Here is an 18,250-nt window from a genome sequence, read left to right as displayed (position 1 = left end):
TTTTGATGTGTTCACGTAGAGCACGCACAGCCCCCTATGCTCATGTCCTTTATACAAGACCTGCGCATTGCCTACAGCCATCTCAGATCATACACAATGTATACATCAAACACATTCCAGGGGATACCAGACCAAGCCCCTTTTATCAAACCTCTATTGCTCCCTAAAACTCACTGTAGGTACACACACACACACACACACACACACACACACACACCTGCATACACACACACTAATGAAAAAGTGGATTATGTCTGGATATTTGAAGGAAAATAGAAGTGTATGAGAGAGCTTTGCTGGGCAGGGGGTAAACTGTAAAGGGACACACTGAGCTGAAGTCATGGTATGGGAGGCATGTTGTGTGTGTGTGTGTGTGTGTGTGTGTGTGTGTGTGTGTGTGTGTGTGTGTTGTGTGTGTGTGTGTGTGTGTCTGTGTGTCTGTGTGTGTATTGGTATATGTGTGTGTTCAAGGTGAAAGTGGTTTGGGCGCTGGGCAGATACCACTAACCCCAATGGGCACTTTGGTCTCCTTGCCTGTAATGAAACAGAATATTCATTTTTCCCACTTTTCCTCCAACTTGGCTGGAATGTTTCACAGCCTCCCCCCCTGGTGCAGTGTGTGGTGAGGCCCAAGCGTTTCACAGTTTCTCAGTGTACAAGGTGTAAATATTTTCCCTCCCTCCCCCGAAACACAAACCCAAAATATGGCACCGGAGAGTGTGAACAGAAAGGAGAGAGAGGAAATTAAATGGATAAGAATGTACAAGGGCAAACTCAGACAGCCCCCCGCCCCCCCAAACACACACACACACACACACACACACACACACACACACACACAAACACGCACGCACACATCAACCTGGCTAACACTGACAGTCGCGCTACAAGATGAAGCGTGTACAAGAGTGTTGGTGGATGCGGTTGGGGGGGTGCGGAGGGGGGGGGGGGGGCAGGCAGGCACCCAGCAGAGGCATTGTTTTGACAGGTTTTGTGGCAGGGGATGCCAAAAACATCTCCGGTTAGCTTGCACAGCAGCCGAGGAGAGCTGAGGGCTCTCATTATGTTCCCCTGGCTCTGACACGCCTCCTTTAGACGAGAGCTGCAGACAGCACACAACACAGCTGGACACTCGGCAAAGTCTCGATAACATCAGTCATTACAATTAATCAGGGTTCCTCACGCGCCATTCACACATAGTACAGTACAGTCGCCATCTTCTCATCAGAAGGAACCACATGGGCCTGGAGATGATATCGGCCCTGAAGATGATATTGCTACTTATCCAAAGCCGCCGAATTCACTATTCACTTCATTTGAATAAATTCCGACGATGAGACTTGACTTTACATAACATAACCACAGGTGACCTCACAGAGCAAACAAAGAGAAGGAGACATCTGCCAACGCTGACAGGTGCCTCGCAGAGAAAAAAAGAAAAAACAGTCAGTAGAGAATCTATTGGACTCAAGATGGGCTGTCATAGCTGTATCCAAGTTAATATCATGGTAACGCGGCCTGCGCTGTGACTTTCCTTATGTTTATCGATAAGCTATGTCAAATCAATATGAGCTGGGAGGGGGTTAGATTCAGGCTAATCTGTCAGGTCACTCAAAGCAAATTGAAATGCAATAAAATGCTAATTGAAATCTCCCCATGGAGTGGCTCTGCGTTTGGCTAAAAGGGAAAAACTAAACCACTGTTTAAGTCAATAAAGATCAATCTGGGGGGTCCTGGTTATGAAAGCACGCAACGCTTGAAACTGCAATTTATTATGGCACCAAAATGTGCTTTTGATAACCAAAACCTTACCAGAAGAACAAAACATTATCAACCATTCACTATATTTGGACTGGTCAACTGTTTCACAATTACATCCATATTAAGATCTGAGCCTTTATATAAAGAGGGGGTTGTATGGGGAAACTGTGTGGTTATGTCTTTGTCTTTGGGCCCCAAATGCTGTATCTCCATGCATGGCCATATGCATCACTTCACCTCCACTGACCGCTCATGTCCTCACCTCACTGTCCCCACGAGTCCGCAGCAGCCTGTGAAAGTCATCAAACGCGCTTCTGACCGTAATGAAATCAAACACTTCCTCCGAGGGCCAATAACAAGCTGGCCGCCATCGAGCTCTGCGTGTGTGTGTAGCCGCGTGCTCCAACACCCTGACGTGGGGCGGCCGCACTCACGGCATCAATTATAGTCGTGTCGAGACACGCAGCGCCGCCGCAGCACAGGGGGACCGGCTCGGGAATCAACTCCCCGCCCCAACAACACTGAGCGCGCCGCCAAAAAAGCAATCTCAAGAAAGAGGAAAGAAACAAAACGTTTATTACTTCTCAAAAACAATAATCCCCAAACATTGCTACTGTCGTCTCATGCGCTAATATAGGGGGAGGCATAAAAACACCTCGGGAGAAAAAAAAGACCAAGATAGGGCTGCTTTCTTTTTTCCCTCTGCCTTCATTTCCTCAGCATGCCTCCTTCCCTGGGTTAGCCAGGACACTCGGCGCTGAGGCTGCGCTTTGTTCTCCCTGTCCCTGTTTTCCCCTCGTACGCGCGCAACTATCTAGTGCCATGATTGGAAGTGAAGGTATATTAATGCATTTGCATAAAACTTATTATGGGCCCGGATTCCTTAAGACAAAAGAGAAACACCGTTGAGGCTGTGCCTGCCTGCCTGCCTGCCTGCCTGCCTGCCTGTATGCCTGCTGCTGCTGGAAGCTGGGCCCCCATTAATGCCTCCATTCATCTTGGATCTACCCTGAGCCAGAAAAAGGCATTAGGCTTCGGGCCCTGCGGCCTGGATTTGGACCAGTGTTGTTGGCATGTGCGTCAAGCGCGTTCGTTTTCAAGTGCGTCATTTCTCCTCCACTGATTTCCCCGACCCGGACAGCACCGGCAACTTCTTTGTTTCAATTAGCGAGACAAGTGCGCAGTGGACACCTTCTCTGCACAGTCGCTCCTACAGTATCTCACTGACGCTAGGCTGAGGATGTGTGAGAAACTATGAAAGAACGAGGGAGAGAGAGAGAGAGAGAGAGAGATAGAGAGACGAGACATCACACAAAAGAGATGGACAGGAGACAGATGAACAGAACAGGAGAAGCACAAGAACAAGGACTACAACACATCCGATAAGAGAGTGATAACGGGTGGCGATGGTAACAGCAACTGACAAAAACCCACGACAAACATGCATTGCAAACTTTAAGGGTGGGAGATCTGGGTCTGCCGTGCTGAAAACTGGGACAAGCCAGCTATTTCACTGACAGCCCGATCTGTAGCGACCACCTCGAAGAAAACTCAAACAAGGCCAGTCGCCACAGGAAAACTGGACACTAAGAGACAAAGCTGTGATCAATGCCAGAGCTTAACTAACAAGACTTTAACAAGAGCAGTATGTCCCCAAGATTTCATTCCTTCTGTCAGCCAAGATATGGAATCCCAAATTCAATTTCACACGAGTAAAAAGTAAAACGATGCAATACTAATAATCTAGCCACTTTAATCCTATTGCTTTAAAGTCCTTGGATAGCCACGCTCTCCTTTCTGGAGCTAAAACAAATACAAACCCATTTCCTCACTAATGAGCTTGCCCTTAAAGCACAGGAGCCAAAGGTAACCCAACGTCTATTCTAGCACTCAAATACATTCTTGTGCATTCCTTCACAACCCACTCTATCAAAACCCATTTCAGTCAAAAGACCAACATGTCGACACAACTACAGATAAAACAGTGAGTAGCTGCAGCTGTGTGGGTGGTCTGTTTTGGTGCTGTCTTAACAACAATCCAATGCAAATGAAGTCAATCACAATTTCATTCATTTCAGTATGGCAGAAGGTAGTTAATGCACTGTTCTGCACAAGTGTGGAAAGTGATTTAAGAACCACCGCACAGCACATCAGACAATGATGGCTGTGACATGTCTAAGCAGATATCACAGTACATGGGTAGGAACTAGTGACGGTTTAGTGTGGCCAACAGCTGCTGCTGGAGACACATGGCTTTCCTTTTGCCTTCCTTTCCTTTCCTTTTCTGACTTCATAAAATACATTATGATGATGGAGTATTTCCCAAAACACTCAAGGACATTCAATCAGCAAGTGGTGGGTAAAGTTCAATAACTGACCTTCAAATCATTGTGTTTTTGAGTAGCTAAGACAACTAAACTAAAACTTGAAGATGAAGAACATTTGCATAAGAGAACAAATAAAGCGCTCTGTAATGAACAAAGAATACTCAGCAGTCACTGACACACACTTAAGCGCACATACACAAACACACCAACACACACACACACACACACACACACACACGCACACACACACACACTGATTCTGTTTCTCAATCAAATAGTGACCCTTAAGAACTGCATGTGCTTTGGCTTTGAAAGCTTTTCCACTGGCATTTTTTCATCCGAAACTGCCAGGCAACAATACCTCCCTTTGTGCTCCAAAGTTGGGAAAATTCCACATTTGATCTTTGGGCTTGTTTAGAGTAAAAACTGCTATGTTCAAAAAAAAAACTGGACAACTAACCAATTTAATTGACTACATTCCTTGAATCCTTTCCTTGAATAAAATCACCTGACTAAAAACAGAGAAATATTGCCGATCACCAGTTACAAACTCATGCTCTAAGCAGACGCGTCAGTAATATGCCCTTCAACATGTTGTGCCCAAACAAAGCCTCTACCTAGAACACAAGCACCCCCACATCAGCAGCCAGTACCGGTGGTGTGCAGATCTGCACCACAGCACCCAACCTTTTGCTTCTTGCTCATTGCACACACTGTGCAGAAAACAAGATTATTTCACCTTTTGTTGTTGTTTATTCTAATATATATAAGCAGATATTTGTTTTTCCTTACCTTGGGTTGAGCACGTCTAGGGAAGGCAACTTTAGGGTCGATCTGGCGGAAGAAATGCACACAACAGAAAAGAGGACAAATTCAGAATTAGACATTTGGCATGAATGCATGAGCACACAACACACACAGCTCAGAATGTCTAGGGCATGAGTGATACAGGTCCACAGATCCATGGCCAGGCCGGCTGGACACACACTGGAGCTCTAAAGGTCAACAAGAAAAGGACTATCCTTGGATTTGGAACAGTAACATACAGTTAGTATCGAAGGACATCAGATCAATGTCTACAACCTGCCTTCCCTTGAGGGATTACCACAATTATTAGTGACTCCAAGATCGCAAGGCAAAGGAAATCAATATTCCCTAAATAAAGAATTGCATTAGGTCTTACACAACACAATTGCATAAAATAGACCTACATATGTCAAACAAAGGACTGTCTGTTCTTTAAGTATGACTTTTTCAAGGATATTTTATGCCACTGAAATTCAAAGACATTACATTATATGCCCTTCCCTTACAATCATAACAAAATAAAATGCATCAGACTGTTTAGTAACAAAATACAGCTGCAAAGCTGAAGTCATTTGGATGTCACACGACTGATGGTATAAGCAGAGATGACCCTGTAAATATGCGAGTAGTGCCATCAAACCCCAACATTTTACTGATTACACCAGTTCAACAACAAAATAAAAAAGTAAAAAATGTCAATATTAAATATTATAATATTAAACAATAAATATAAATAGATATGTCATTACTAGTGAAGCTTTTATGGACATCCCTTTAAGAAGTGCAACAAATGAGTCATCCATTTGCCCTGCACACCTGATAACACACAAGCCCTCTCTCTGTTTAGACTCAGTAGGGTTGTCCTCTCTCTTTCGCATGACAGGAGCCTGTAGCCCACAGGTCACCAAAACCACCTTGGGAGCAATTAGGAATGCAAAGCTGAGCAGACAGCAAGTGCTCTCTCTCTCTCTCTCTCTCCCACTCTGTCTCTTTCTCTTTCTCTCTCTCTCTCTACCCCCCTTCTCTCTCTCTTCTTTCACTCTTTTTTCTTTTCATGGCCAGCACAAAATAACTAAAGGGTAGAAGGCTATTAATGGAGGACTAAGCGCTATATGAATATACAGAGGTCCACTACCATCTTCCACAGAATGGGGAAATGGGCCGACTGGAACAATGACTAGCACACCGCGGACAAAAATAGATGTGCCTTGGGACAGAAAAAGTGCTACCCATATTAAGCTGGTCTAAATGGAATATTCAATATGGAGTGACCACTTTATTGTCCGGGAGGAATGGGAAAGATTAAAAAGAAAAAAAATGATGTGCCCCTTTGTCATTCTCTAATTCAGGCAGAAAAGTGCTGAGGACTTAAACAGGGGGCATATGATTGTAAACAACTGGCTACGCTGCTTCTTTATATTTGACAGATTATGCAACTGCTTTAAAATGGAATTTCCGCAGGTATCCAGTGCATATGCAGAGAACAGCCCTAAATTGACAATTACATTAATCTTGGCATAACAGCATTCCCCATGCCTCTGTACACACAAACACTTAGATTATAACATAATCTTCCAAAATACCAAGACATGAATCTCAGGGAGCACTATGGTGAATGAGCTTTTCAAAGCTCAAAAGCTCATGAGGCTTTCCCACAACTCATTAATGAATCCTCCAACCTGTCACCTGCTAACAGTGACTCTGCATCGGCTCCCCCTTTTCAAAGGCACACCGTCCTTCATCAGGGCCATTAGCACGAGTGCGCTCAACACAAGAGCCTCAGGCTGCTTCTCATTCTCATTTTAGTCTTCCGTATCTATAGCACATCTTCTGATTCAAAACAAGTGGGGCACCGGAAAACCGAGACAAAATTGACAAACGTGCCTCTATAAACAAAATGTCCTCGGAGGACTCAGGTTGCATCTCCGTGGCTCTTCCTGGACACATCTAATCCTTAGAGCCCAACACAATTGGCAGATGATTTCCTGTAGCTGCCGCTAATGCTGGGGAGCAGTAAATAAGGACAGAGAGACAGCCTGTATCACGCGTGCACAGGAGCTAGATATCCATAACTCTGGTCAGCTCCTGTGAGGCGTCTGTCATATGTGCAACACTGAGCGGACGCTCAACCTCCACTCTCTCTCTCTCTCTCTCTCTCTCTCTGAAGCATCAGATCCCACCTCTCACCTCCACCAGCAAGGCCACGCTTCAATGCAAGCCATTCAAGTGCAACCTAAACACCGCGTGACATCACAATCCAGCGGATAAATAATCCCCGAGTTACAGGCAGCCGCTACAATCTGCCGCCTTGCCCTGCCCTGTCCTGCCTATTCCAGTTTGATTTCTACAGTTTTTCTCATTTTTTCCCTTTCCCCTCCTATAATGGCTCAAAATAATATAATGTCAAACACTGACCCAATTTTATCAGAGTTGTGCATGTGTGGCCCTTGTGAAATTTGCATGGCCCAGTTTTATCATCTGAGGTACAAACTGCACAGTTTTAACAAGACTGAACAGGCTCCAATATAGTTTTCTTCTCATTACACATTTCATATATAATACAATATTCATTACGCAGCTACACACGAAAAATGTAATGATTTAATTCCCCAGTGTTCTGTCATAACCCTTCCACCTTGCTGGTATTATCAATTTAAATACAGGCTGTCATGCAGACAGTGATTTTCTTCTCTGCATGAAGCATGTGAGACAATTACAACATAAAGTCTCATCAAGTGAGCAATAACATTTATCTTCTTGTACGCATACCACTAGTCCGAGAGAAAGTCTCATACTCGGAGATGAACTACAACTAAAACTAATATAGGCCTATGGAGCAACAATTATAATACTGCTCTGCAATCCTATTTTATGGCTCTATATCAATCTGTTTATTATGAATGATGGAATGACTGCATGTAATTGAAAATTGCTTTAGAGCATTAAAACATCTCCATTCCTATAATGTGAAAGCTGTCTACCATATCTAAAACTGTGGCCTATTCCTACATATGTCAGACGAATCTGACTGTTACCATATTTAAACTAAAAGAGAATAAAAACCAACAGTTCCAAAAAACTTGCTTAGGTTACGGAATGCTCTTATTGATGCACAAATTGCTGACAATGACTTTTTAAATGATGTCTTTACAAAGACAAAGAGTTACCCAAAAAGTACATTAAATTTCACTATGTGGCGTTCATACAGCTCGATTCTCTTGAACGCACCGTTAGCAGAACCGTCATATCCCAATACTGCAAGTGGATCAAGAATATGTAACATGGTCTTGTATGCCTATTTCAAAGTTCTAAAGAAGGACCTCAAGTTGTGAATGTGTTCTTTAACTTTGTACCCAATAAAACAGTAACAAATCAGCTACACAAAAAAAAGTCATTTATTTTACATTCTAAACTTTGACTCTAACTAAAAACATAACACACATGTAAAAAAACTTTAAGCATGGTTTCAGGTAAGTTTTGTTTTATTTCCATGCAAGCAATTATTGAATCACAAAAACAATTATGGCAAGTGTGCATGATTGTATGTACATGTTACTAAAGCAGCATTAAAATAAAATTGGCACATTCTGAGATCCATTCATCTTTCCCCATGCATTAAATGTAATCATATTGCAACATATTTTTTTTAAATTATCCACAAACATGTTAAAAATTAAAACAGTGAAAATAAAGTTAAATAGGGTCTGGGTATAGAAACAGCGTGCAAATCAACCAAAGCAGGAATTATGCCCTGCTCTTCAAGCAATATGAGTGGCACAGTTTAGGCTATCTTCATCCACAGGTGGCTAGACACCCTTAAATGCATCAATCAGGAAGCTTTGAGCTTTTTCACTGAGAAGAGTCAATGTAGCCATCCAAACCAAAATATATTGCAGATTACATATTCAATGCAATGCCAATTTAATTGTTGGAGTGTCCAACCGTTGCAAATAGTGGTGTTTGAATGGTCTAAAAGACGTCGGTAGCCTATGCATTTACAACCGCTAGTGCGGGCAGATATGACAGAGAAAAAGGTTAAACTCCTGACAGATATTAGGATGAGACGGGGACTGGGGCATGCAATCACGTAGTTACTTATTGGCGTCAAGTGCGTTTGCCTTTCTGAATGACAGTATTATAATGTCACGGAGCAACCGAGTAATGGAGATGATATGGCAGCCTGTAGGCTATGTGAGGGTTTTCCCAAGTGGAGACCAGTGAATCACAAACATTTGCGCACAGTTTAGAACAAGAACACTTAACCAGACATACCGTTTTTGAGTCTAATTCGTGGTGCGGCTGGGCTAAGACTTTATCTACACTGCCAGCATCCGCAAACGTAACGAACCCAAATCCCCTGAAAGAAAAAAAACACACAGAGAGACCAAAATATTACTAAGACCAGTCACGGGAACAACGTGATACAGTGATGACAACTTACATAAATCATGAATGTCAAGCTTAAATGTGTTAGGTTACGAACATAATAGTCAAAATGCGGATGTCTGGGCTTTATCTTGAGGTAAGAAAACTCGACCTCAGGCATTTCAAAATGAAAATGTTTGATTAAAGAAAACATGACATCGGCACGCAGACATCACTTCTGTAAAGATATAATATTCTCTGTGATTAATTATTTGCATCCGCTTAAATAAAGTGCAAATAAACAAACATGCCGTGTAGTCCTAACTCAATGTCAAATTCTGGAAGGCTACCTTTGCAAATCGCTGATTCAATGGCTTAAGAAAGCGCATCGAAGGATGCCTGACACAAAATTATCGCCTCACTGCCAAAGCCTGAGGCGATTTTAATGTCGCATAACCACGCGAAAGTGAAGAAGAGAAACACCTTTAAAACATTTTACCTGGAGCGTTTTGTTGTGGGATCTCTCATCACCATACATTCTCTTATTTCCCCGAATTTACTGAAATAGTCTCTAAGGCTGTCTGCAAAACAAAACAACAAGGATAACACATGTTAACGTGAAGTCGTTTATGAACACAACAATTATTGTGGCAATTTCAAAAGCCTGGATACACACAGGGGTCGAATAGAGGACTTCAAATGATTGGAAATCAAAATAACCTTGCGCGCACAACACATCCCGTACAGCGCCGCACGCTCGTTACACTGTAACTAGCACAGAACACACTCTGAAGGTAACAAAACACAGCCCCACAAAGCCACCCGATTGACAGCAAATGATTCTCCTACCTGGTGAAGTTTGCCAGCTGAGGCCACCGATAAACATTTTACTGTAAGAGGAAAACATAGCAGAAGTGAGTCCAGATGTCAGATCGGCCATTTTGACGTGTAGCTAACTACTTAGCTAGCTACAAAAAAAGATAGCTAAACGAAGGCAGAGCAAGCAGCAAGAGAGCTGTTTTAGTTAGCCCAGCAAGCTATCGTTGAAAAGGGGGCAGGCCCGTTCGCTAATATAATCAAACAACGGTGTAGTTGACTGCACGCAGAGGAGAATGTTAATGACAGTGCATCGCAAACGACAGTTCCTAAGCTTTTCATTATTAATTCAAATTAATAAAACAGCGACAAGTAAGTGCCGACGGAATTGTTTCTTACCCCGGGTCGTGTTGTGAATCATTAGGGCTTCCAGATGTGGCTTGGCTCCCTTCTCCCTCCATTGCTAACCCAACTATAGCCAGTAACTAATACACACAGTCACAGCAAACGCTACACGGAGCCCAGCTAAGAGAATATTACTGAGCCGGGAATGCAATCGTCACACGTGGGATCAGCTCTGGCTCCCTCCCCCTCCCTTGACCCACATGGGGCGGAGTAGTGGCCCGTCACCTAACCAATCCCATTGACGTCATTAAAAAAGACACGCCCATTTATAGCTAAAGATCATGGTGGTGTTTTTCATGCGCCTGTGGGGAGCACCATGCAAGGGACCATTACGTCATCGCTGAACACAACGCAATTTTAGCACAATTAATGCACACTTTTGTTCCACCCAGATCCTTTGACTGAAATAAACCTTGTGTGCTAGGTGAAAACTCTGACACAGAGCCTGGGGCATAACCTCAGCCGAGAAGAAACATTAGGTGAGTTGTTTTTAGTCTGCTTAGTGACTCAGTGGCCCAATCAATCTTATTTTCTCACAGAAGTGGTCTATATTTACAATAGCAGTGGCCACTTCATAGTCAACAGCACCTTCAGCTCCCTGATATTAAGTGTAGCCTAGTTAGGAGGACCAGCTTCAAAATAGTATACTATTTGCAGTTGAAAATAAATTGCACTTCCATGACAATTGTAGCTGTTGACGCAATGTATGCCTCTATTTTACATAGCCAAATGTTGATTAATGCATATGCTGTTCGTTTTGTTTTTGTGAGTCATGTCAATGAAATAAATTCAGCAACTTTGTTCAGCTAGTTTATGGATCTCGCATTGTCCTGCTCACAATAATTCCCCAGAAACACAAGAGCATCACAAAGTGTCTAAAAGCTCATGCAATAGGTCACATTAATAAGATGAGGAAGCTGAACTATAACATCATTCCAACAAGGGAAGAATAAGGGAAAGTTTCATAAACGAGGGGATTAAAAGGGGATATTTATTTTGACTAAAAAGTAGGTTTATTACCAAGAGTGTAGGAAGCAGTGCCTTTCTATTAAATGTGAAAATGAGTGCTCAATTAAGTCTGCTTGCTCGGTGAGTTCTGCTGTCATGCTACAGTGATTGCTGTTTATTTCCAAAAAGCCCCGTTTGAATTGAGCTTCCACGCCATATAGACAGCTCATAAATCTTTCTCTTTTTTCCCTTTCATTTGTCTTTTCCCACTTGTTTTCCACACCTCCTTCCCCAACTTTTTTGTTGTTATGGTGGTGGTGGGGAGGGGCGGTGGTGTGCATAAAGTTTGGAGCCTCAGTAGCCCTGTGGAATGAAATGCAGGTTGATTGGCATGTTAGTGCCGTGGTCTCACCTCAGTGAATGGCAATTCAAGAGCTGTCTGCTTGTTAGTATTGCAGAAGAAGAAAGAGGAATGCAGAACAATACAAACAAAAAAAAACGTTAAAGAAGAATTGATATGTGCCCCTTTGTGTCAATATTCAATGCCTTTTAGCTCTAGATGGTACTCAGTTAATACAGAATGACTAATAAAAAAGGTTACATACACAGTCAACGTCACTTGGTGCAATATTAAGCACTCCAAGCATGCACTGGCAATTTCAGAGAATTCTTTCTCCATATTACAAGACAGTCAACTTAGCTTCAGAATGATTCTGAAGTTGCTATCGATCAATAGAGAATCGAATCGACAGATCAATAGAAAATTCAGTGATGCACATCTGAAGAAATGCCCCCCTGGGTGATTGGGGGGCGCCTTAATAGATTAATCTTTTTGATTATTACCTTAAAAAAGAAGAGAGAAGCAGGGCTTGTAACAAGCGGTTGCTTTGTTTTCACTAAGTGGTCTAACAGCAGAGTTTTTACTGGTGATCAAAACTAAGCTCATCCATTTTTCATGAGCATATGACTTTGCAAAGAAACATCTCGGTGAGTTTGGATTATGTCCATGCCTACTGTGTTTTACTGTCACAGAGGGTTATTTTGTAAAATGTTTACACACACACACACACACACACACACACACACACACACACACACACACACACACATACTAACAGGGTTTCATAGCCTAACAACAATGACAATACTTATATACCTTTGAATTCCTGTAAGAACAGCAATATTAGAACACATCCATCAATAACAGGCCATTAGAACATCAATATCGAATCTCTCAGCAAAAAGTGTGCACTAATTAAGTAGACAGAATAAACATAGTACAGGTTGGGCTATTGCACCATTCAAAATTACATTTCTTTACAGGGTGTGAATGTTAGCACACAAATTTAACATTTATGTAATTTCAGTCACTTCAACCTTCTCTCACACAAACATTACCTGTAATATGATCTGTACCATGAGAGATTACCTTATTATAAGTATACAGAAATAAATACATCATCAGTATTGCAAAATAGATGGACTAAGAAATAGATTTGTAAAAGTACAAATATTTAAAGTATATACATAATTAGGTCAGAAACAGTACAACATAATTAGGTCAGAAAACTATGGTTGAGATTGGGATCTAAGTAAGCAGTGAATGACATGGTCTTGTGTGACCTATGAAAATAAACCCAGAGCATATTATGTCACTGAGCAGTGTGCCAACCACCTCTGGAACAGATCCATGCACATCTGGACACAGTGGGTCTGCTCTATTAGAATCAGATCAAGGGCAGATCTATTTCCCTCGGCTACTACCTGCCCTGGATGGTCCAGTGCACGTGCTTGCAATGGGGAACCTATGAGCACTACACTTACGACATCAAATGACCCATCAATCAGGAGACCAATGGCCAATCACCTGAGGACATTTGGCTTGCATGTGCATGTAGACTTACCTCCCATTTTACAGTAAGTGGGTCACATGGGTGACCTGGGAGATAAGGCATTTGGCAGCTAATTGAGGCACACCTGCATTAATCACAAATGACTGTTGAGGAAAGTGCAATTATGCTTTCATATGCACCCTGAGCACAGGAGCTGAATTGCAGTTTAATAGTGTCACAGGTTAGGTGGATAGGATTTCTGCCATGACTATACAAATAGAGCATTTGTACCAGGCTACGGTGATTCAGTTATCCTGAATGTCTTTTTAACCATGAAAGACACCTGTGCCTGGGTGTCCTTGGAGTAACCTGCTGTGAATGAGATATATTTTGATGTGCAGTTGGCTTACAAAAGGCATGCTTTAACGTCACACACTATGCTCCATTTTGCATGAAATACATTGCTGAGAGTATTGTACATGTATAGATCATGCTTTTAACATTTATAACCTTCTAAAAGCTTCAAGTATTCAAGTTCACTCCCCTCTCTCCAACCTCCCCCTATAGAGACCAGGGCAGAACCATGCATTGTATGCCACTAGAAGCGAACTGCATAAATAATTTAATTCAATTTAATAAAACAATTGAAGCTCTCAAAAGATAGGTTAGGATGTGGGTAAATGTCACATGGGCCTCTATAAATACAGTTTAGAGCTGCTGAGCCCTTTAATAATGGAGTTAAATATCCCATTTTTGTCTGACTGTAAATAATTTCATAATAATCTCCAAATCAAATATGTAAATACTTCTAAAGCATTTCCAGCCAGGGACCTTTATCAATTTTCAACACACTAGTTTTTCATACAGATCAGCGGACCAAAGCACTTCTGAACTTTAGCTATTGGAGGTAGTCCAGTCCATCGGGATTAACTACCGCCAATAGGATTAAGTCCGAGATGCTAAAGATTTTGATTGAACTTCACAGAGTGTGTCTTTGCAGGAGGTGGAGCCTGTTCCACCATCACGGCGGCAGTTAATGGAAAATGACATAGTGTGACTTAATTAATCAATGGGGGTGACGGAGGAGGAGGCACTTCATTTCGCCACACACTGTCTGGACCCCAACTCAACACAACGTACAGAATTTCCAGCAGTTTTACACAGCTGTGATGAGCTGATAGCAACAGCAGACGGCATGAACTTACTGCAGCGAGATAAGGTCCATCTGAGCCAACGAATACATACAGTACATAGCAATAGTGATATGATTTGCAGAATGAGTGTGGTGATAAATGGTGTGGTTTGTTAAATGTTGAGTCTATGTGTTGAGTTATTTATGAGATTGTGTAGGTATAAAGACAATGCTATGGAAGAACCTCAGCTCCAAGAAATAGTGAAATAGAGATAATATGTTATTATTGACCCACTTTCACTCCCAGTGCGATGCCTCAGGAATAGATTACTGTGTTTGCACATTATCATAAAATATAGTATAATACTATCGCTGGATGGAGTATTCAACACTCAGTTTGCCTCTGCCCTGCTTAAATGTATCTCCTGTTTAAATAACATTTCCCAGGGAAGATAAGATTACAGTAGAAAATGCCCTCGTTTAATGCCTCTTTCAGATCAAAAACCAGAGCAATCCTTTATCCCTTTTAAGTGCTAATTGAAACACTTTTTTATTTATTGGTAGTTTCTTGCATGCAGGCGGTGTTTCCAATGCTTGGTTTGGTTTGATGCAGACCTATTCTCTTACTGGTGTGTGTGTGTGTGTGTGTGTTTATTAGTGAAGTATGATGTGGAAGCCCAGAGAAATGGCCATAGTGAGAAACCACAATGTGGCAAATTTGAGATGCTCTATCATAACACCCTACAGTTTATTTTATTGTTATGGCCTTCAACTTCTTTATTTTTTTTTATGACTTCATGCATTGGGGTTCATAAAGAGAAGGAGGAAGAGCCTAGCTTTCTGGCTCAACTGCTCTTCCATGAGAGCTGCAGATCTGAATAACAAAACTTGAACGAGTGAGTCTTCCTCTCCGCATTCACCATCTGGTGGGATTTAAGCGCTGCAGTCTCATTCTGATCCATTGAGTCTGCACGGATGTTGCCGGCTAACAGCGCTACAGATAAGACATCCATCCTCAGCATAAAAGAGAGCACAACCTCTGACACAAGATGGTGCCTTTATGATTTTCTTATTGAGCCAGTATAATCAGAGCCTGACCCAGCCTGACATTTGCTCCTGCTTTGATAAAAGGCAAATTGACTGATTCTCTAATTTCAAGAGCTGTTGTACTCATGACATATCAGATATCACAAACTCTGTAGGAAAGGTTCAGTTCATGTTGGGATTATCGCTGTTTTAATAATATGTTATAATGCTTATGGTTTAATTTAATCAGGAACAACAGTACATTTTTGTTTGGGTTAAAAGCTCTACTTTCTGGGAACTACGCATGAGAAACATTTTTATTTTTCACAAAGTAATTAGTTCTGATCAAAAGACTGCAGTGCTGCAATCGAAATGCAATTTCAGGCGACTGTTTAAATCCATAAACCACACAAATAACTTTCATCATCATCCTTTCTATTCCCGTCTAAAGGATAGAAACAAGTGCTAATTGTGTTAAATGATTTTAAACGGCTGATTGTGAAAAGATGTCATGCGTTGTGATAAGAACCCAGTAAAGTTTGTTTTCATCCATTCAGGACTAGATGGTATCCGTCCATATCCTGAGCTCACACACCATCTTGTGGAGATAAGAAGACCTGAAACAGCCCTCATCTTGCTGCTGCACAAAAGTCACGACACAAATGCCTCAAACGCCTCATATCAATGTACTACTCCCTCATTAAAATAACATACATCTATCCTATGGCATTTACATATTCTAATGCCTGATCCTATCCTGTAGGTCACTGGCATTGCATACTCACTGACACGGCATAAGCACTGTGGATGCATGTGAGGCCTTTGTCTTTGCTTTGCAGGAGCATAAAAGTGGATTGGGTTGTGAGTTCAGGTGCAGCTGGTGCTCTGGAGCTGGCTGCATCACTTAGCCTGTGCGCACTGACCACGTAGCCGAGCGGCGCTCTGGAGTGCACTGCTTAGCTAGTCAGCAGTGCAGCGCACCACCTCACTGCTCTCCTCTAATGGAAAAACGAGAAGAGGAGCGAGGGAGCTGGAGGAGAGAGAGAGAAAAAAGAGAGACGAGTTCACAGGCAGTCGGACTCAAAGCTAAGACTCTCTTTGTAATTCATGATTCCTTATCCAGCATCCTCCTGCCTGACTCCCCTCTGTTCTCCAGCCTGCCTTCCCAGCCTCGTGGTCTTGAAGAGAGCACCAGCGGCTCTCCAGATGCCTGAGCCAACTGAGTGGCCTCTCAGCAGCACAAAGACACTGGAATATGTTTTGTTGGAATATATCTCCTTGGCCTGATGCGGATATGATGAATACACATGTGGGACACAATTCCAGCATGGCTTTGACCCACAGCAATAGAACTCATGGACTACAGTATGACATTTATTTTATTTAGATTTTGTGTTAAATCTCTGTATTTTTTCCTAAAACCTAGTACTAGTAGGGAAGGACTTTATGTAGCCTGCTATGGATTAAAGCAGAACATACTGAAATGACTGCCTATCACATTTCCTGAAATCAATAATCATATTTTAGGATGCCAAACAGCCAATCAGAATTCAAGTATTCTGTCAGATAATCTGATTTCAGAATTCTGACAGCCAGTCAGATTGCAGGAGCAACATCGAATAAGAATGACATACTGTAACTCTTATTTCTAGTATCATAAGTGTTACGTTCCTTGGGCTAAAAGTAGGGGATTTTCTACAATGGCTGATCAACCGCCAAGCCACAGAGTATTCACAATTGTCTGGTGGCAGTCACAAACGTTCGAGGGAACAAATATATATACATCACAAGGGATATGCAGCCTCTAAAATGTCACAAAAATGTTAAGCAATGAAATATTTGTTAGACCTACTCAACTCTATTATTAGAATAGGTTAGTGTAGTAAAGGCTACCATAAAACAACGATCATTTGAATCTAATGTAGGTTCATTTGTGCTGGTTTGAAATGACAACAAGGCATAATAAAATGTTATAAGATGATCTTCCATGTTATCTGGCTGCGATGTTAAATCCTAGTTATGTATAGCGCACTATATCGCTAGTTATATAGTCCTTTGATGCCCCCTGCAGGCCAAAATACTAATTGCTCCCTTTCCACAAGTTCATAACTTTTTGGTTTGTGCTAAACCATGGAAATAAGTAAAAAAGGCTCACATTATGTTATGGTGTGTAGATCACAGACACAAATGGAGGCAGAGTTGAAGTATTAATCAGGAGCCACTTTCTGTAAGACACAGGTAGTCTCTGTAAGACAGATTCAAACATGTTGGGATGTCTGTAAGGTAGTGCTGTTGAAAAACTACAAGATTTCAAAGGCCAATGAAAGTCAAATGATGTAAAAAGTGAATCCATCCCTTATGGGGAGTTCTCTTTTTAAGTGTAGTTATGGGACTTTTCACCTTTACTCAGAGCTGACGGTGAAGAGTGACCAGAGCAGAAATGAGTGGGAGAGAGATGGGGGCTTGACCTTGCCTACTTGCCTTAGACAAAACTATCAAGACAATAAGAAAATGAAGGGAACAAATGTACTAATAAAATATATTTAAAAAGTAGATTTAAAGCTTAACATATAAACAAGCTAACAAAATGCTTTTGAAATGCAATCATTTTGTGATGACTAAAATGTGTGGTAGTAAATTGATCTATGATCAAGTCTGACAGGCACAGGACAACAAATGTAAACATTTTAAGTAACTTCATTCAATCAAGCATGAATTACCATAATATACAAGAAAGTGCTGTATATTATCATCAACTATATAAGTTGAAGTTTGTAATCATAATTTCAATGTACACTACAATTACACATGACAAAAAATCCAAACGCACA

The 18,250-nt window shown here is 41.7% G+C and overlaps 1 protein-coding gene across 11 annotated transcripts in view; it reads right to left on the bottom strand.

Moving 5' to 3' along the window:
- msi2b (musashi RNA-binding protein 2b) overlaps positions 1-10,647 on the bottom strand; it is a 223,314-nt gene extending 212,667 nt beyond the window's left edge. For all 11 annotated transcript variants that reach the window (XM_062551886.1, XM_062551887.1, XM_062551885.1 and 8 more), the window contains exons 1-5: positions 10,476-10,647; positions 10,110-10,150; positions 9,760-9,841; positions 9,168-9,252; positions 4,881-4,922 (exon numbers count right to left, since the gene is read on the bottom strand). In XM_062551886.1, coding sequence (XP_062407870.1) covers positions 4,881-4,922; positions 9,168-9,252; positions 9,760-9,841; positions 10,110-10,150; positions 10,476-10,537 — 312 coding nt within the window. In that variant the 5' untranslated portion in view covers positions 10,538-10,647. The remainder of the gene's footprint in view (positions 1-4,880; positions 4,923-9,167; positions 9,253-9,759; positions 9,842-10,109; positions 10,151-10,475) is intronic.
- Positions 10,648-18,250: the final 7,603 nt, after the last annotated feature.

This window comes from Sardina pilchardus, chromosome 13, assembly GCF_963854185.1.
Source record: "Sardina pilchardus chromosome 13, fSarPil1.1, whole genome shotgun sequence".
Taxonomy (NCBI): Eukaryota; Metazoa; Chordata; class Actinopteri; order Clupeiformes; family Clupeidae; genus Sardina; species Sardina pilchardus.
The sequence above is the reverse complement of the archived record's forward strand: the minus strand, read 5'-3'. Positions and strand labels throughout refer to the sequence as shown.